The 15866-nt window shown below is 57.9% G+C and overlaps 1 protein-coding gene across 1 annotated transcript in view; it reads left to right on the top strand.

Annotated features, from left to right (window-relative positions):
• Nucleotides 1–3305: 3305 nt before the first annotated feature.
• Nucleotides 3306–15866, top strand: part of RAPGEFL1 (Rap guanine nucleotide exchange factor like 1) — a 33930-nt gene continuing 21369 nt past the window's right edge. Inside the window, exons 1-3 of the mRNA XM_090044476.1 lie at nt 3306–3869; nt 13726–13804; nt 15031–15181. Coding sequence (XP_089900602.1) covers nt 3446–3869; nt 13726–13804; nt 15031–15181 — 654 coding nt within the window. The 5' untranslated portion in view covers nt 3306–3445. The remainder of the gene's footprint in view (nt 3870–13725; nt 13805–15030; nt 15182–15866) is intronic.

The raw sequence follows: 15866 nt of genomic DNA, 5'->3' as shown, positions 1-15866 counted from the left end.
CTGCCTCCCACACAAAACTGGGCTTGGCTTCTTGCTGGTATAAACAGGTAGGGCCCTTCCTTGCCTGTCTTGGCTTGCAGGGCTGCTTGCAGCTACCCTGATATTCCAGTTCCCTTCCACCGCACGCTGCTCCTGCCTGCTGGCACGCGGCCCTCCATCCGACTCAGCTCACCAGAGAGAGGGAAAACCCAGCCAAGCAGAGGCGGCACCAGAGCCAGAAACTGCCTGGACCTGCTCAGAGACATGATGTGCTGTTCTCTAGCAGCAGCACAAGGAGGGGCAGGAGCAGGTTTGAGCTCCAGGCCCATCTCACTAGTTTCTTGGGCTAATGGCAGACCAGCTGGGCTGAAACCATGACCAGAGCCTAGCCCTGGGGTCCTATCCCTGAGAGGTGCACAATTGCCTTCAGACAGACCATTTCAGCATCCCTGTGCTGCCTGGCAGTTTGCGCACTGCCTTGTCTTTTCCACAAGTGGCATGGCCCTCCAAGGGGCCATGGACTTTCTGTTAATCAAGGCACTGGCAAAGGGAGTTGGAAATTAAATGTAGTATATGGGGGGTTGTGGGAGATCGGGGTGGAGTGGGAGGAATTGTGTCTCTGAGGGTTTTGCAAGCCCATATAGTCAGTAAGGTTTCACTGTGTGCAAGTACATTCCAATTAAAAAAGTTTGAGGGTCCGGAGGTGTGGGGGGGCAGGGATTGAACATGCCAGTGCTGTCCTAGGACTCTGAACATACCTGCTGTGTACTAAGGCAACTGTCTACCCATCTGTCCCTATATGCCTCCATCCTCTCTCTGAGATACAGCAAAGCGTTAGTAGTTACAAGCAACCCCAAAAGTAGAGAACCACAGAACCCGAAAACCATGCTGCAAAACTGACCAGCTGGGTGTTCATCAGAACGGAGTGACTTTCCTCAAGGCTTGCACCCCCCAAAAGCTTCTGTCACCTGAGCATTCCCCATCAGGTCCTTCTCCCCGTGGGAACCTCCTGGGAACTCCTTCCTCTCCATCACTAAGTTAATTTCTGAGATGATACGGCAGGGGGCAAGACCCTGTGTTTTGGTGTTAATGTCTTGCTGCCCAGACACTGCATCCCATCAGTGGGTTTTTCCACCTGTGCTGGTGATTGCTCTTCATACCACATACGCCTAAGAAGGTGCTTCATTTTGGTTTATGGGGAGGATACAGATAAGGGCTGTGATTCAGCAAAGCAAAGACTCGAATCTACTCCTGCTCAGCAAACCATGTGAGAGCTGAAATACAGAAAAATATGGACTAACAGAGGGACCTTGTCCAGTCCAAACAGGGAAGGTGCCCCTTGTGAAGACCTTGTTAATATTGATGAGGCTATTATTAGCCCCCAGCTGCCTGCTTTAATAATACATTAAAAACAGGTTCTAACATGCATTTGTGATAAATCCTCAATCTCCGGCAGCATTACAACAAGCTGTCAGTGCAGACCCCAGGAAGGGGCCCCAGAGTCTCGTGCTGAAACAGTGCGCCTGCCTGATTTAATCCATTGCTTGAAAGTTATCACAGAGCAGCCTATAGTTGAGTTAATGCCAGTTGGGATAAGGCATGGTTGAGTTAAGGTCTGTAGGAGAGGCAGCATGAATGGTGCTGGCAGTGTGCACAGGAGGCTGACCCTGGCATGCTGCTCTTGGAGGGGCAGCGCAGTCCTGGTGCCAGTCCAGGGTAGCTCAGCCCCTTCCCAGCAAGGTTATTAAGGCACAAATGAGGCCACTGTACAGCATGGGAAATTGAGGCACGGAGAGGGTAGGGCTGGGGATGAGTGGTATAGGCCAAGGCAGAGTTGGGAGGAAAACCCAGCAGTCCTGAGAGATCAAAATGCCAAGGCTCTGGCACCCCCTTCCTAGACTTATTCATCATTAGTAGTAGCAGTATTAGAACAATTAATAAACATAACTAATTTTTAATGATCACAAATATTGTGGTAGCTCCCAAATGCCTTAAGTGGATTTGCTAAGGGATCTGTATGCTCTACAGCTCACAGGCACGCGTGCTCAGACACAAACACACTCTCTCTGTACATATACATGATCTACATTCATCCTATGTGGATAAGTCTTCCTTCCTTCATCAAAATCATCCCATTTTAAGTCTTAATTAGGATATTTAACATGGTGCTGTCCAGTGGTTTCAGGAAGCCTGGAGTCAGGACTCCTGGGTTCCCTACCCAGCTCGCAACCAGGGGCTGGTCCCTTCTTATCTCCCTGCCTCAGTTTCCCCTTCTGCTCAAGGAAGAGTAAGAGCAACCTCAGTAACTCTGAAACCAAGGGGGCAAAATGCAAACTGTGACAGTGTACCCACGTGCCAGGCCCCACAAGTCATGAGATTTGCTCCAAGGTATGCTTCCTCCCACCCCACATGCAGGTGTTTCCTGCATGGGAGGGTGGCAGGATTTTGCTGCAGGAAGGATCATGGCTTGCAAGGGGGTGCGGGGAGGTCTACAGCAGGGGACTGTGGGGCCCTGATCCCAACCAGTGGTCAGGGGCTCAGAGGAGGAGGAGGAACCAGACCCTCCTTGTAGGTTCTGCACCTTTTCATGCTGCATTGTCCACTCACCAGGGCTGGAAATGAAACCCCAATCCCCACCCATCATCCCAGGACTCCAGGAGCTGGGATGGGCACTTGACTGACATCAGGCATGGCAGGAGAGGTTGGGAGAATTAGGGGGTCTTCACTCCAACATGAAACCATGAAGGTTCAGAAGGGAAGAAGGAGGTTTGGCAGGGCTTTAGCCCCATCTGTGAGGCATGGGGCTCAAGCCCCTAGGACACGATTGCCCCTGCCCCTCTGACTTGGGTAAGGGCACTACACCAGTCACAGTGCTTGGCCACAGGCCTTACCCCCACCCCCTTGCAAGCACCAAGATCCTTTCTGCAGCTGGGTCCTGCACCCCCCATGCAGAAAACACCTGTGTGTGTGTGGGGGGGAGCTTCCCCCTGCCCAACTCCCCTCATGCCCTTCGGCCCCTCCCCCAACCGATACCCATCAGACCCGGGGAGGGGGCAGTGGGGGGCACCTGCAAGTGCGGGGCGTGGCCTGCAACCCCTCACCTTCCCCATCAGGCCCAGCAGGGGGCAGCACTACAAGTGGGGACGTGGCCGGCAGCCCCTCACCTTCCCTTGAGCCCTGGGGTACCTGAACATGGGGGCGTGGCCAAGCAAGGGAGGGGCGTGGCCTGCAGCCCCTCACCTTCCCCTGAGCCCGGGCGGGGGCACCTGCAGGCGGGGCGGGGCCAAGGCGGCGGGGGCGGGGCCAATCGCGGGGGCGGGGCCTTCCGCGCCTCACCTTCCTTGGCGGCTGTGGCAGTAGGAGCTTGCGCTCGCGGCTGCACGCGCCGGACGGGGTCCCCGGGCGGGAGGTCCTGCGCCGCGCCATGACCCCCTGAGGCCGCCCCCGCGGCGGGGCCGGGCCGGGCATGAAGCCGCTGGAGCGGTTCCTGAAGAAGCAGGGCTCGCAGCTGGCGGCGCGGGCCGGCCCCGGGGCCGGGGGGCCTCTGCAGCGGCGCCAGAGCGTGTCCCGCATCCTGCTGCCCGCCTTCCTGAAGGAGCCCCCCGAGCAGCCCGCCATGGAGGCGGCCGACGGGCGCTGGCTCGAGCTGCGGCCCCCGGACGCCGCGCTCCGCTCGCCCTCGTCCTTCTCCTCCGAGGAGCTGTCCCCGGGCGGCGGCGGCGGCGGCGGCGGCGGCGGGGGGGAGCCGCATCCGCTGAGCCCGGCCCCCGCCGCCACCTGCTGCTGGCCGCCCGGCCCGCCCGACACCCCCGAGCGCCTGCTGGCCGCGCTGCTGCAGCGCCTGGCGGCCCGCGCCGCCCCGCACGGCCACGGCCACGGCTGCGGCGCAGGTAGGGGCAGGGCTGCGGCTGGGGGCATCGGGGGGAAGGCAGGGGACAGCTGGGAGGACAGGGGTGGGCACAGGGGCAGGGGGTGCGCCTGGGAAGGCGTCGAGGGGCATCCGGGGGGTGCAGCTGGGAGGGCATCGTGGCCATAGGCAGGGGATGCATCCAGGGGGATAGTGTGGGGACAGGGGCAGGGGTGTGCCTGGGAGGCGTGAGGGAGGGGGAGACATAGCATGTCTTGTCATCAAGGGGGAGCATCAGAGAAGAGGGGGTTGGGGTGCAGCTGGCAGGGCATTGGAGGGGGACAGGGGCAGGGATGCATCCAGGGGGACATTGTGGGGACATGGGGGCAGGAGGTGCATCTGGGAGGCATTAGGGAGATGGGGTACCTCTGGGAAAGCATTGGGGACACAGGAGCAGCAGTGCAGCTGGAGGTGCATCTGGGGGTACATCAGAGAAAACAGGGATGGGGTGCATCTGGGAGAGCACTGGGAGGGCCGGGGCATGGGTTCATCTAGAAGGACATCCACGGACAGGGGTGCATCTGGGGGATGTTAGAGGGGGTGGAGGGCATTGCATATAGGAGACACCAGGATAACAGCCTCCTGGGGGCAGGGTGCTAAGAGTGGGGGCACTGCACCTAGGAGGGGATCAGGGCACTAAGACTGAGGGAGCCTACAGTGACATGGGTACAGGGGGCCAGAGGCAGGGGGAGCTGCCTCTAGGGTAGGGCAGGGGGCCAGGGGGAGGGAAAACCTGCTGTGGCACAGGGGCGGGGTGCCAGGCACAGTGGGGGATGCCGGCAGGGGCATGATGCTGGGCGTGGTGTGGGGCTGGGGCTCCCATGGCAATGTGAGGAGCTGGGCTCTAGTTCCTTGGGGGAAGACCAAGCTGCACGTGAATTGTAGGGGGTTGGGGTGGAGTGCTGTGGGTGGCCAGCTCTGTAGGGGGAGGCCAAGGGAGACAGGCACTGTGGGGTCAGGGAGGAGGGAGTGAGGGTGGTGCTGCTAGGGGAAAGGTCAGGACTGGGGGTGGGCAGTGCCTTGGAGCAGGAGGCCTCCCAAAGCCAGGGATGGTGAGGGAGGAGCAGGAGTGTGGCAGGGAGTGGGCACCAGCGTAACCTGGGCAGAGTGGGTTGACACAAGATGTTGTGTAGGGGCACAGAAGGGGGGGCTTGGTTACAGGAGGGGGCCCTGGCCTTATTTGAGCTTCCTCTCCCCCTCGGGTGCTGAGCAGGCTGGGGGTGCAGACAGGGCTTCTGGGCTGGGGATTGGCTTTTTCCTGGGTGGTACAGGCTGGGGCTGTGGGGAGGTGAAGCATGGGACAGGGCCGTGCCTGAGTGCTGCTCCATAGGGAGTTGCACAGACCCCAGGCCGCCTGACCAGCTGTTCCTGTTACCTCTCCCCAGTGCTAAAATTAGCTAGACGGAAGGTGAGCACAGGCACCACATCCTTCAGCCTTACCTTGGCCTGGGCTGAAGTCTGAGAGGCCCCTCACCTCTGACTCCTTTGCCCGAGAACCTGAGAAACCAGTAGCAAATTCCTGAGGCTGACCTGGGCTTCCCCTTTCCCCCCACCCCTGCGCTGCATGTGGTGTGTAGTGTTGGAAGGAGTGGAGGATGTCTGGATGAGCAATGCCACAGTGCTGAACAGGCACGCGGCAGCCTCCCCCCTCGTGGAGAGGGACCGTGGGTGGATTTAGCGTGTGAATCTGGGCTGGCACCAGGCACGATGCAGGCAGGAGCTGGGCAAGCTTTCCTCTCCCTGGAGCTGCTGGTGCTTCTCAGTCCCCATGTGCAGCCCCTCTTCTCCTCCTGCCTCTTATCCCCACCCAAAGCCCCTGGCTGTTGGCAGTGGGTTCTGTGGTAATGTGTGCGCTAGAAAGGGCCCTGGGCTTTCAAGGGTTGAGACACCTAGATGGGGTTGGGGTCTGCATGCCCACATGTATACTGGAGCCCCTGTGTCACTGGCCCCTCTCATGGGACTTTGTGTCCAGCCCTGTGCTGGTGCCATGGGGTCTTCCCCAGCTGGCATCCTGTTGTAGTCTCCCAGGGGCAGTGCTTCATATATAGAGGCTGAAGGTTTAGACTTGCAGGGTGGGGAGGAGACCTCAGACCTTGATGAAGCCAAGGGGAAACTCCCATTGAGAGCAGTGGGGCTAGGGTTTCCCCCTTGCTGTGAAAATGGGGCCAAACCCATGTCTGAGTCTGGACTCTGTGAACTAGGGAGATGCAGAGATGTGCAGGGGAAGAGGAGAAGGAAGCTCTGGGGCTGGTGGTGGGAGAGAGAAGGTCCTTTTGGGCTCAGTCCTGCCCTGGCTGGCAGGGGAAGGTTTAGGGACCTGCTAGAGCCTCTCCTCACAGCCACAGATGAGGGAGAGGGTGGTGTGGAGGGACTCTGGTGGTTTGGATCCTAGACCAAGTACTAGCACACAGTAGGGATTCCTGACTGAGTTGGCCTAGCTGGGCTGCCAGCATTAGAGTACTCTGCCTGGCCAGGTAGGAAGGCTGCAGGCTGAGCCAGCTGTGCCCAGCAGTGGGGAGATGTGCTGATTTCTCTGAAGCCTTGTCTCCTGGGGCTTGGGCAGTGCCAGCTTCGTGATTCCCAGAGCTGGCAGCTTGGGGCGGGGGGTGTTGTTTAATCTGGCCTCAGAGTTTCAGTTGACCCTCCCCAGAGCAAATGCTCTGCAATGCTTTTGGGCTGATTTCCGCCCCCCACCCCCCCATGGCTGTGTGGTTGTTTGATGGGATGCTGTGTTCTACCCCAGAGACAGCTGCATTTCAGAGTGAGGGGGAGCTACCCCTTTGCTCTTATTGCAGCAGGCCTGTGAGGCTTTAAGATAATTCATGGAGTATTATAGGCAGGTGGGAAACTGAGGCACAGAGAGGGACACAGTCTTACACAGTGCCTTGGTGGCCAAGCTGGGGATAGAACCCAGGAGTCCTGGCTGCCAGGCCCCTGCACTACCCACTGGCCATGCTGTCTTACAAGAGTGGGGCAGGCAAGGTGTAATCACACCTTTATTTTCTTAAAAAGGGAGGGTGGGGCCACATATACTGAAGAGAGGGATTTCCTTTCTTCCACCCTCAAGCTCAAACCCTCTCCTGCCTTGGCAGCAGAGCCCTGGCTCTATTGTGCAAGGGCTTGCCTACGGTCTGACCCATGGAGGGGTGCAGCTGGGCGGCACTTTGATCCTGGGCTTGGCACCGGCCCTGCATCTGCGTTGGAGCAGCACTGTGCCCAGCTGCAGTGCTCTCCACCCCTGGAGCTGAAGCCTTCCATGCTGCTACCTGGGAGCCCCTGTGAGCTGGGCTTGCCACCCCCTCCCCTTTCTTTTTATTAGAAAAGTGGAGAGGGGGGATGAGATGCTGTGGGGGGAGAGGGCAGTTCCTATGGCTGTGCAGTGAGTGATGGCTAATACCAGAGCCCAGGAATCCTGTGTGCCATCCCCAGCCCTGCTGTAACCACAGCTGCCCTCCTCTAGAGAGCTGGGAACAGAACCCAGGAGTCCTGGCTTGAGCTGTCACCTACAAGATGACTCCCTTTTGGGTGCTGCATGTCTGTGTTATGTCAGGGCTTGGTACCTGATCACCTGCCCCAGCGGTGAGACTGGGACCAGGCCCAGTGCTGTGGAACTAGGATTGACACCTGGGACACCTCCCCCTCACCCCTCTGCAGCCAGGGGTAGTAGGGCTGTGCCAGGAGGTGACTGCACCCCAGGACTTACTTGGGCTGATGGAATGCATTGACTATGCTTGGTACCAATCCCTTCCGGTGGCAGAGTCAGGTGTGTTGGCTGATGTCTTGCTGGCTCATTGCTACTGCTCTTTTTCAAGGGGTACAGGAGGGATTAACTCTGCAGCTTGCTGAGATCCCAGTGAGGGTGATGGGCAGGGGGCACTTGGTTGATGGCAGGATGCTGGCATCCTTAGGCTGTCTCCCATCTGACACTTAAGGGAGAGATGGTGGCCTTGGAGCTGACTCCCCTTCCTCCAGCCTGGCTGTTAGGGAGCTGCTTTCTGCCCTTCACCAGGGCCGGCTCATCTCGGCCACCTCCCCCTATGTTCTACCTCCCCCTATGTTCTGCGCTGTTTCCAGGACTGGGGCACACTGCAGTGGGCATCAGCCCATGCCCCTGCATTAGGTCTTGAGCTTTGCAGCTGTTTCTGAGTGTGAACCTGTCCTGTTCCTGTCCTTCCCATGGGAAGAATCCAGGGCCAAGACTCCCTGCAAGAGAGGGTCTGGCATTGTGGGGAGGGGGGATTCAGGACAGCCATGATCAGTTCTTGGCTCTGGCCTGGACTTCCTCTGTGTCCTTGGGTTGGTCACATCTCCTCTCCCTGGCAGTTTCAATGGGAATGTGTGCTTAAGGCAGCACATGTGTGTACAAGGCTCCCAGCCTGATGGGCCCTGGACTGAGTGGGTTGCCTGGTTGGGAAGCATTGCAGAGACAGGGCTGCATTCTGGAGCCTGGATGTGGGAATGCTGCTGCCTGGGTCTGCGTGCCTCTGCCTTGCGGGGTGCATTAGTGTGTGTTTCTGGGCACTGGTGCCCGCGACCCTATTGGGCTGATATAGGGAAGCTGTGGGAGTGTGGGTAACTGCTCCAGCAAGGCCCATTAAGCAGATTATTACACTCACTCAGCCTGGCAATTACATGACAATGCCCCAAAAAAGCAGTGTTTCCAGGCGCCGTCTGGGCCTGGCTCCCTTCCAGGAGCACTTGGGGACCGATCAGCTGCTGCAGTGCTGAGATGCACACATCCAAAAGGAGGAGGCAAAATTGCCCCTCCTTGGCTGTGTTGGTGTATGCTAGCTCCAGCAGGAACCTCCGGAGCCAACTGGGGGAGGAGAGAGAAGGGCTCCAGGTGCTGCAGAGCTGGCCTGCCTCCCCCATGCCCTGGACTTTGGGCACAAACTGGAGATCAGTAGAGGCCTGATCCAGCTGCCCCCTGAGCAGCCCACCCAGAGGCCGTGCTTTAACCCCTTTCTGGCCCCAGCAGGCACATCCCTTGGTGAGGGCTCCTGGCTGCATGGTGTGGTGAGTAGCAAGCAGGGGAGCAGCTAACAGCTCTCTGCACTGCACAGTCCTTAGCGTGAGCCAGGCATGCCTTGTGGTGCCAAATGCCATAGGCTGAAACAGGCATTGAAAGGGGGACCCTTCCCACGGACCAGGTGGAGCTGACTGCTCTCAGAGACAGGATAGGCTCCTTGGTTGAGGGACAGCTGGTCAGGCCCAGTGCAACAGGGACCCTCCCAGGAGGTCCTTGACAGGGGCCAGGCAATTATTTTGGGTAGAGGTCTGCTCCATCGAGGGCCACATGACAGGCAGCCAGGGGCAGATAAATATTAATTTTCGAAAATTTTTAGGGGCCTTGCGGGCCAGATAGAATGGCCTGGTGGGCCGCATTTTGCCCACCCCTGTGCTAGACCATGGCTGTAACAGTGCAGCCCAGGGGAGGGGGTGGGACTAAAGTGGAGTTTGTCACTCCTGGCCTCTATTCTTGGCTGTGTAACTTAGTGCATGAGCAATACCCATTTCCCTTCTACCCTGTGCCTCAGTTTCCTCTTCCCTTGCTCCAGGCATGAGCTCTTTGGGGCAGGCTGTCGCTTACATCCGTGGTGCCTCTACAGCAGGACTGTGGGGCTCTGCCCCATGTATTACTGTAACATGCCTAGTAGTCACATTCTCATCCAGGAAGGGGTGGGGGGGCAGTAGGGTATGGGAACCCCAGTGGTTCCCTGTTTTAGCAAATGTGGGACTTGCTTGTGAGGACCTGCAGGCCAGACCACAGTTCTCCCTGGGCCTGACCCATTGCTGTGGGTCTTGGGTGCCCTGGCTCATTGCAGATGGCTTGGGCAGGAGCGGAAGCCTGTGCCGGGCCCTCCCCCACTGCACTGGCACCCATGAAGGGGGCTGTTGGCTAGCAGAGAGCATGGTTGTCAAGGCAGTCTGTGCAGATGGGCCTGGCTCAGTGAACTAGCACAGACTTGTTCTAGGATTAACAAGCCCAAGCTCTGGTGGAGGCCATGGCTGCTATGAGTCCTTCTGCCATAGGAGCCTGGCGGGGAGAGCGGGCATTGTGCTGCTTGGGTGGCCTGGCTTAGCTGCTGCAAGGGAAGGTGTTGGCCTGTCTCCCTTGTGCTGCTTGGGCATCTGACCCCCTCTCTGCCAGGAGCTCCAGTCTCTGGCTTTGGCCCAGAGACCCCTGGATGGAGAGGTGGGGGGGGCTGGCACGAGACTGGGGCGGTGAGTGGGGGACTTGCTCTTCTGGGACACTGGGGAAAGCTTTCTAGGGCACTGATGTGCCCAGCTGGTAGACTGAAGATGGAGCTCATTGTTGGCATGTTGGAGCTTCTTGCTGGCTCTGGGGAGCTGAGGCAATCAGACCTGAAGCCTCCTAAAGGCTTATGCTCAACGCAGCAGGTGACCTCCCTGATCTACCAGCAACAATGAGGACTCTGCTGGCTCCGACTCCTTCCAGACAGCTCAGGGAAGCGTGGGCGGTTCCCTGGACCCTGGTCTATCACCCTGCCTTCCCAAGAGCTCCGACCAGGATGGAAACACTGTGAGATCTCATGTTAGGTTGCGGGGGCCAGGGCTGTGGGAGGAGCTGCAAGAAATGCTTTGAATAAGCTGCATCAGGGCTCAGCATAGCTCTGGCAGGGCAGGCAGGCAGCCACAGCACCCAGCCTGCCTTGCATGCATGAGCATACCTGTTGGCGTGACCCCAGGCAAGGGCTCTGCCCTGCTGCCTTTCTGGGCCAGGGTGTGGCACATGGGCAGGCTGTAGTGCATGTTTGAGGGAGGTGTGGGGGAAACCTGCCCCGCTCACGTTGCACCCACTGTGTAAACAAACAGGCTGCAGACTCGAGGGCTGGGCAGCTGGCACCCTTCCCCAGGTCCACCCCCTGGTCACATGTACCAAGGGAACATATACCTGGCAGCTAAAAATGCACACGGGGAGGTAGAAGGGGCTGGTTTTCAGGACTCTTGGGTTCCATATGCAGCTCGGGAAAGGGAGTGCGGTCCAGGGAGGTAGTGGTAGCAACAGGGTGGATCTCAGGACACATGGGTTCAAGTGATGTCAGGGCACCCAGGGCTTGTTCTTGGCTCTTGGACTTTATGGTACCATCTTCTCTGTGCCTGTCCCAGGCTCCAAGCTGGGTCCCTTGAGTTAGTTTATTCTTCCATTCACTCAGCAGCCTGCCAGCAGGTGGGTCCCTGGGCTCTGTGCCCCTGCTGCGTTGCTCAGGGCCTCTGCCTGTTTCTTTGCCTGCCTGGCAGTGTCAGGCCTGGCTATGCCTTTTGTCCCTCCTGGCCAAGTCCCCACGCCCATGAATGAGAGCCAGCCTCGGTGACAGGCCATGTGCCAGCTTGGCTGGGCAGCTGTGAAGTCTGGCAGTGAGTTTCCCTCTGACCCGTGCCATGACTGCCGGGTGCCTGCTGTCTCCCATCTCTATGACAGAAAGGGCAAATTCTTCCAGCTCTTCTTTGCTTAGTTAGTAAGCGTCATACCAGGCTTTGCACAGCTGCCGAACAGGCACTACAGCCGTGCCTGCATACCTCTCTCCATGCTGGGTGCTGCAGGAAGCAGTCCTCAATGATGCCAACTGAGGTGGCACAGTCTCGTGGGTTGAGGCACTGAGACTCCATTTGATTGGCTGTAGCAGCACAGCTCAGGGATCAGAAATAGGAGGTAGGACTCCTAGGCTCTTTTCCCAGCACCCCTCACTGATCTTCTGTGTGAGGATGGGGAGATCCTTCCCCCCGCCTCAGTTTCCCCTCCCAGCCTCTGCCTTGGTAGCTCAGGAGGGCAGGGACTGACCCTGTGTGACTCAGCACAAGAGGATCCTGGTTTTGGCTGAGCCCTGCTTATTACAGGCAATGATAATGGTGCCAGGGTGTTAGTTGTGCTGCTCCAACAGGGTTTTCCTGCTTCAGTTACCCCCATGTCCCTCCCTGCTGCCTCAAGCAGGGGCAGTGTTTGCCTTCACATCCTGTCCCGTTCACTGGGAGACAACAGTCATGCTCTACCCTAGAAGTGACCACATTTTGGCTCCTGTGTGGGAGAGGATCAGTGGCCTCTGCGTAGGGTTGTTGTTGGGGGTTTTTGTTTTTTGTTTTTTCCTTCCAGCCTTGTACCACACCACGTACCTTGCTGTTAAATTTGGATGCTGTGCTCTACCCCAGAGGTGGAGGCATTTCAGCTTGGGAGTGGGGATCAGACGTGATCTTTCCCTGTTTGTGGCTATTTATTGTTCGGACTTTCTAGCTCGGAGTGAAACCTCATCACATGGGTAAATGTATCCATGTCTCTCACTAATTACAGAGGTGTAGAATTGTCTCTCCCAGTCCCCTACCTTCCACTTGCCCCTCTTTGAAGTCACTACCCTGCTCAGGCTCTGTGCCTGTCTGGCAGACATCCACGCTCCTGTCCTGCTAGCTTTTGATGTCTGGCGCTGCTGCTGCTGGGAGCACAAGCAGGGATTATAGTTGCAGACACTGAGGCAAAGCCAATGGGATTCGCCTTTGAGAGAAAGGACTTGGCTAATCTTGACAGGAACCTGAGGATCCCGCCCCCACCCCAACGCTCCCCACTGAGGCAACCCCCACCTCCATGCTGCCTGGGTGGAGTGCCTGCCACAGTCCACAGGATGTCTTGTAAGCATGAAGGCTTAAACAGAGGTTGTGTTCCACCCCAGAGGTGGCTGCATTTCAATGCAAGGAAGGGATGGACAAATGCTGGAGTGGGGTAAGCAGTGTCCACCAAGAGCTTTAGGTGTTTCTATATAGGAATAGGGGTCAGTGAAGTTTACCGGAAGCTGGGGTGCTGCAGGAGTGGCCCCTAATCTGCAGGGATCCCTGGGTGATGCTTGGATCCAGATGTGGCTGAGGCATGGCTGCGGCTGGGGGCAGGGGAGGAGGGCACATCTGGCATCAACTACTTCCACCCTCCATAGAGAAGTGTCTGGATCAGCCCTGCAGCAGAGCAGGAGGGAGCGAGGGGGAAGGCAGGTATGCAGGGTCAGGGTCAGGCCCCGCTGTGTCAGGGAGCAGAGTCCGCTCTGCATGCCCTATAAACACCAGGCAGGGGACATGAGTCCCGGCATTCCTCAGGCTGGAACGTGCTTGGGAGGTGTCACTGATGCTTCCTGCTGTCTGCAGCTATTATCTGAAGGCTGGGTACCTGCCAGAGTGAACCCTCTGGGATGGGTTGGAGGCCTGTAGGTGGGGAGTGGAGGCATAGGTGTACTGGGGGTGTACCCACTGCCCTCCAGGTTCTCCTGCTGCAGATGGGAGCTGCTGCCACCAAGCCAGGACTCCTGGATTCCTTCTGTGGCTGCAAGACCTTCCCTGCTGTACCCTGCTTCACCTTCCCTGGGGTGGGGATCACATCAGGGAGTGCTTGGAGATGGGCTTTAGCAAAGTGGGGGGTGGAGGGGGTGCTTCCCCCAGCCCCACCAGCGCTGGTCAGCAAGAGCTAAGCCCCAGGGCCAGGGTGCGCCCAGATGAACAGCTCTGCCCCATGGTACTGCTTGAGATCTGCAAGTCAATAACTCAGGCACAGGAATGTGGCAGGCAGAGCCTCTGCACACACCTTGTGTGTACACGCATGTGTGCGCATGTCCCCAGTCCATAGCAGTTGGCGGGGACGGGGGCGGCACCGTTCATTCTCCCTGACTCATGAGATAATTGCTATGTTTGGGTGCTCAGCGGCATGTGCCCTCGCGCGAGTCACTCTGTGCACCGAACAGGTCGGGGCAGCCAGGCCGCTCCAGGCAGTGAGTGCCTTCCCCCCTCATCACCCCCTGTGCCACCAGCCTGACCTGACACCACCTCCCCCCCCGTCTCTCTCCTAGAGGTGCTGCTGGATGACATCATCCTCACTCACTCGCTCTTCCAGCCCACCGACCGATTCCTGCAGCAGCTGCACCACTAATATCCTTTGGGGATGATGCCGGGGGCCTGGCAATGGTTGGGTGACAGGGTGGGGGCAAAGGTGTTTCTGATCAGCCTTGTAATCAAGTCCTCTAGAAATAGGACTCCCACCCCATCTTGGGTCTCTGCTTTTACCCCAAAGATGCCATGTTGCCTTGCACACTGGAGACCTGGATCCTGTCCCTCATGTACCTTTGCATGGCCATGTGTTTCCCTGCCCTTTCCCTGGTGCTGTAGATAACCCTAACACCTGGAATACTGTAATGCCCATCTTATTTGCCTCATGGATGTGCTGATAGATGCTGGTTTGTTATTGTAGGGTCTTCAGCTGGGCACTATGCTCTGCATGCTGATAGATCCAGAGTGAGCCTGTGGGCTTTAGCTGAGGGCAAGCTAGGAGCACTGCTCTGTTAGGGTGGGGCTGCTCTGTGCACACTAGGTTGTTACCAGGGGGCTCTGTCCAGGCCCTGGGCTGTCAGCAGCTGCTTGCTCCTAGCAGGAAGAAAAGTTGAATACAATGCAGTAGGAAGGCAGGGCCCCCTCTGGGCTTGGAGTGGGCCAGTCCAGCTGGGCCCAGGCTGCACAGTACATCCCAACATGATCAGGACTGAGCCCTACTAGGGAGCACAGGCATGCCACAGAGGAACACACCCCATCTCAGGGCCTGGCACAGGGCAGGGGCACAACTCTGATAACCCAGGGTGGACTTTGCTACCTGCAGCCAACAACAACCAAATGTTTCCTGACTTGAGAAATGTCCCCTGCTCCTTGAGCAGATAGATACTAGTGCTTCATGCCCCACAGTGCTTCTCGCTTATAGCCTCACACCCTCTCCTGGCACTAACTACCCCCAGCAGAGGTGATAAGGAGGGAGTAGAATGGAGGAGGATCTTAGTTGAAGGTAATGTTGTTCCCTCCCAGAGGACAGTGGTGCTTCAGTGTGGGGCAGGCTCCCGTAGCACTGTAGGGAGTGCATCCTGACCCATGGAAATCCCCAGTTAGGTAGGCCAAGAAAGCAGCAGGGAATGGGAATCGGGACAATTTGTCCTATGGCCAAGCTGGGCATTGAGCCCTGGGGTCATCCCATCATCATGGAGCTACCCTCTCTGCACCGGCTGGGAAGACCTGGATGCCCGTTTCCCATTTGCCTTTGGGATGTTGTCAGATCCCCATGACCTCCTGCAACCCTCGTTCCTGCATCTGCTTTCCCTTAACCTGGTGCTCACCTTCCTGATGGCATCAGGGAGCCCTGCACCCTGCTGGGAAGAGGGTGAGGTGCTCCCGAGGAAACAGGCTGTCCTGACCGTCCTCCTCCATTTCCTGGAGACGTTCAAGGGCATCCTGCAGGAGGATGAGAGCGCTGGCAAGGTCATCAAGGTGTGTAGGGGACAGGGGAGGGTGCTTGCATTGCTCCCCCAGACTCACCTTTGGGATGGAGGTGGGGCCTGCAGCCCTGATCAGCCTGGGCCCGTGTCTGACTTGCACTGGAGTTAAGCTGGAGATGGGGAGGGCAGAGCATATGCTTCATCCCTGCTTTTTGCTCAGTGCAGAGGTGCATGTGTACATGTGCATGTGCTCACATAGGTGTGTGTACATGTGGGTGTTCATGCAAATGTGCATAGGCATATGTGCGTGGCTCTGTGACTGCAGACATGGGGGTGTATACATGGGGTGTTTGTGTGTGTGTCTGTGCATGGGGGTGTGTACACAGGTGCGTCCATGCCTGGGGTTATGTATATTTGTGTGTGTGTGTGTCTGTCAGTGCATGGGGATGTGCACATGGGGGTGGGAGTGTAGAGGCTCAGCCAGGCTAGTCAGCTTCACTTGAGACACTGCTCCATTGCCTTTTGCAGGTTCCCACTGACTTCCCTCTAGCTGACAGTGTGGCCTGATTCTTCCAAATGGATTTCCTTTTCCAGCTCCTCACTGCTGTGCCCGGGGCCCTGGCCTGTGGGGACTCCCCTCCTTCTCTCCCCCAGACCACCATCTCTGGGACATTTTCCCCTGTTGTGACAAGAGCATTGGGCACTTCTGCCAATCCCCTTTATCCCCCAGCATGAAT

This window comes from Crocodylus siamensis, chromosome 4, assembly GCF_052110815.1.
Source record: "Crocodylus siamensis isolate JL-2025a chromosome 4, ASM5211081v1, whole genome shotgun sequence".
Lineage (NCBI taxonomy): Eukaryota > Metazoa > Chordata > Crocodylia > Crocodylidae > Crocodylus > Crocodylus siamensis.
Note: the sequence above shows the minus strand (reverse complement) of the source record. Positions and strands in the feature narration are given on the sequence as shown.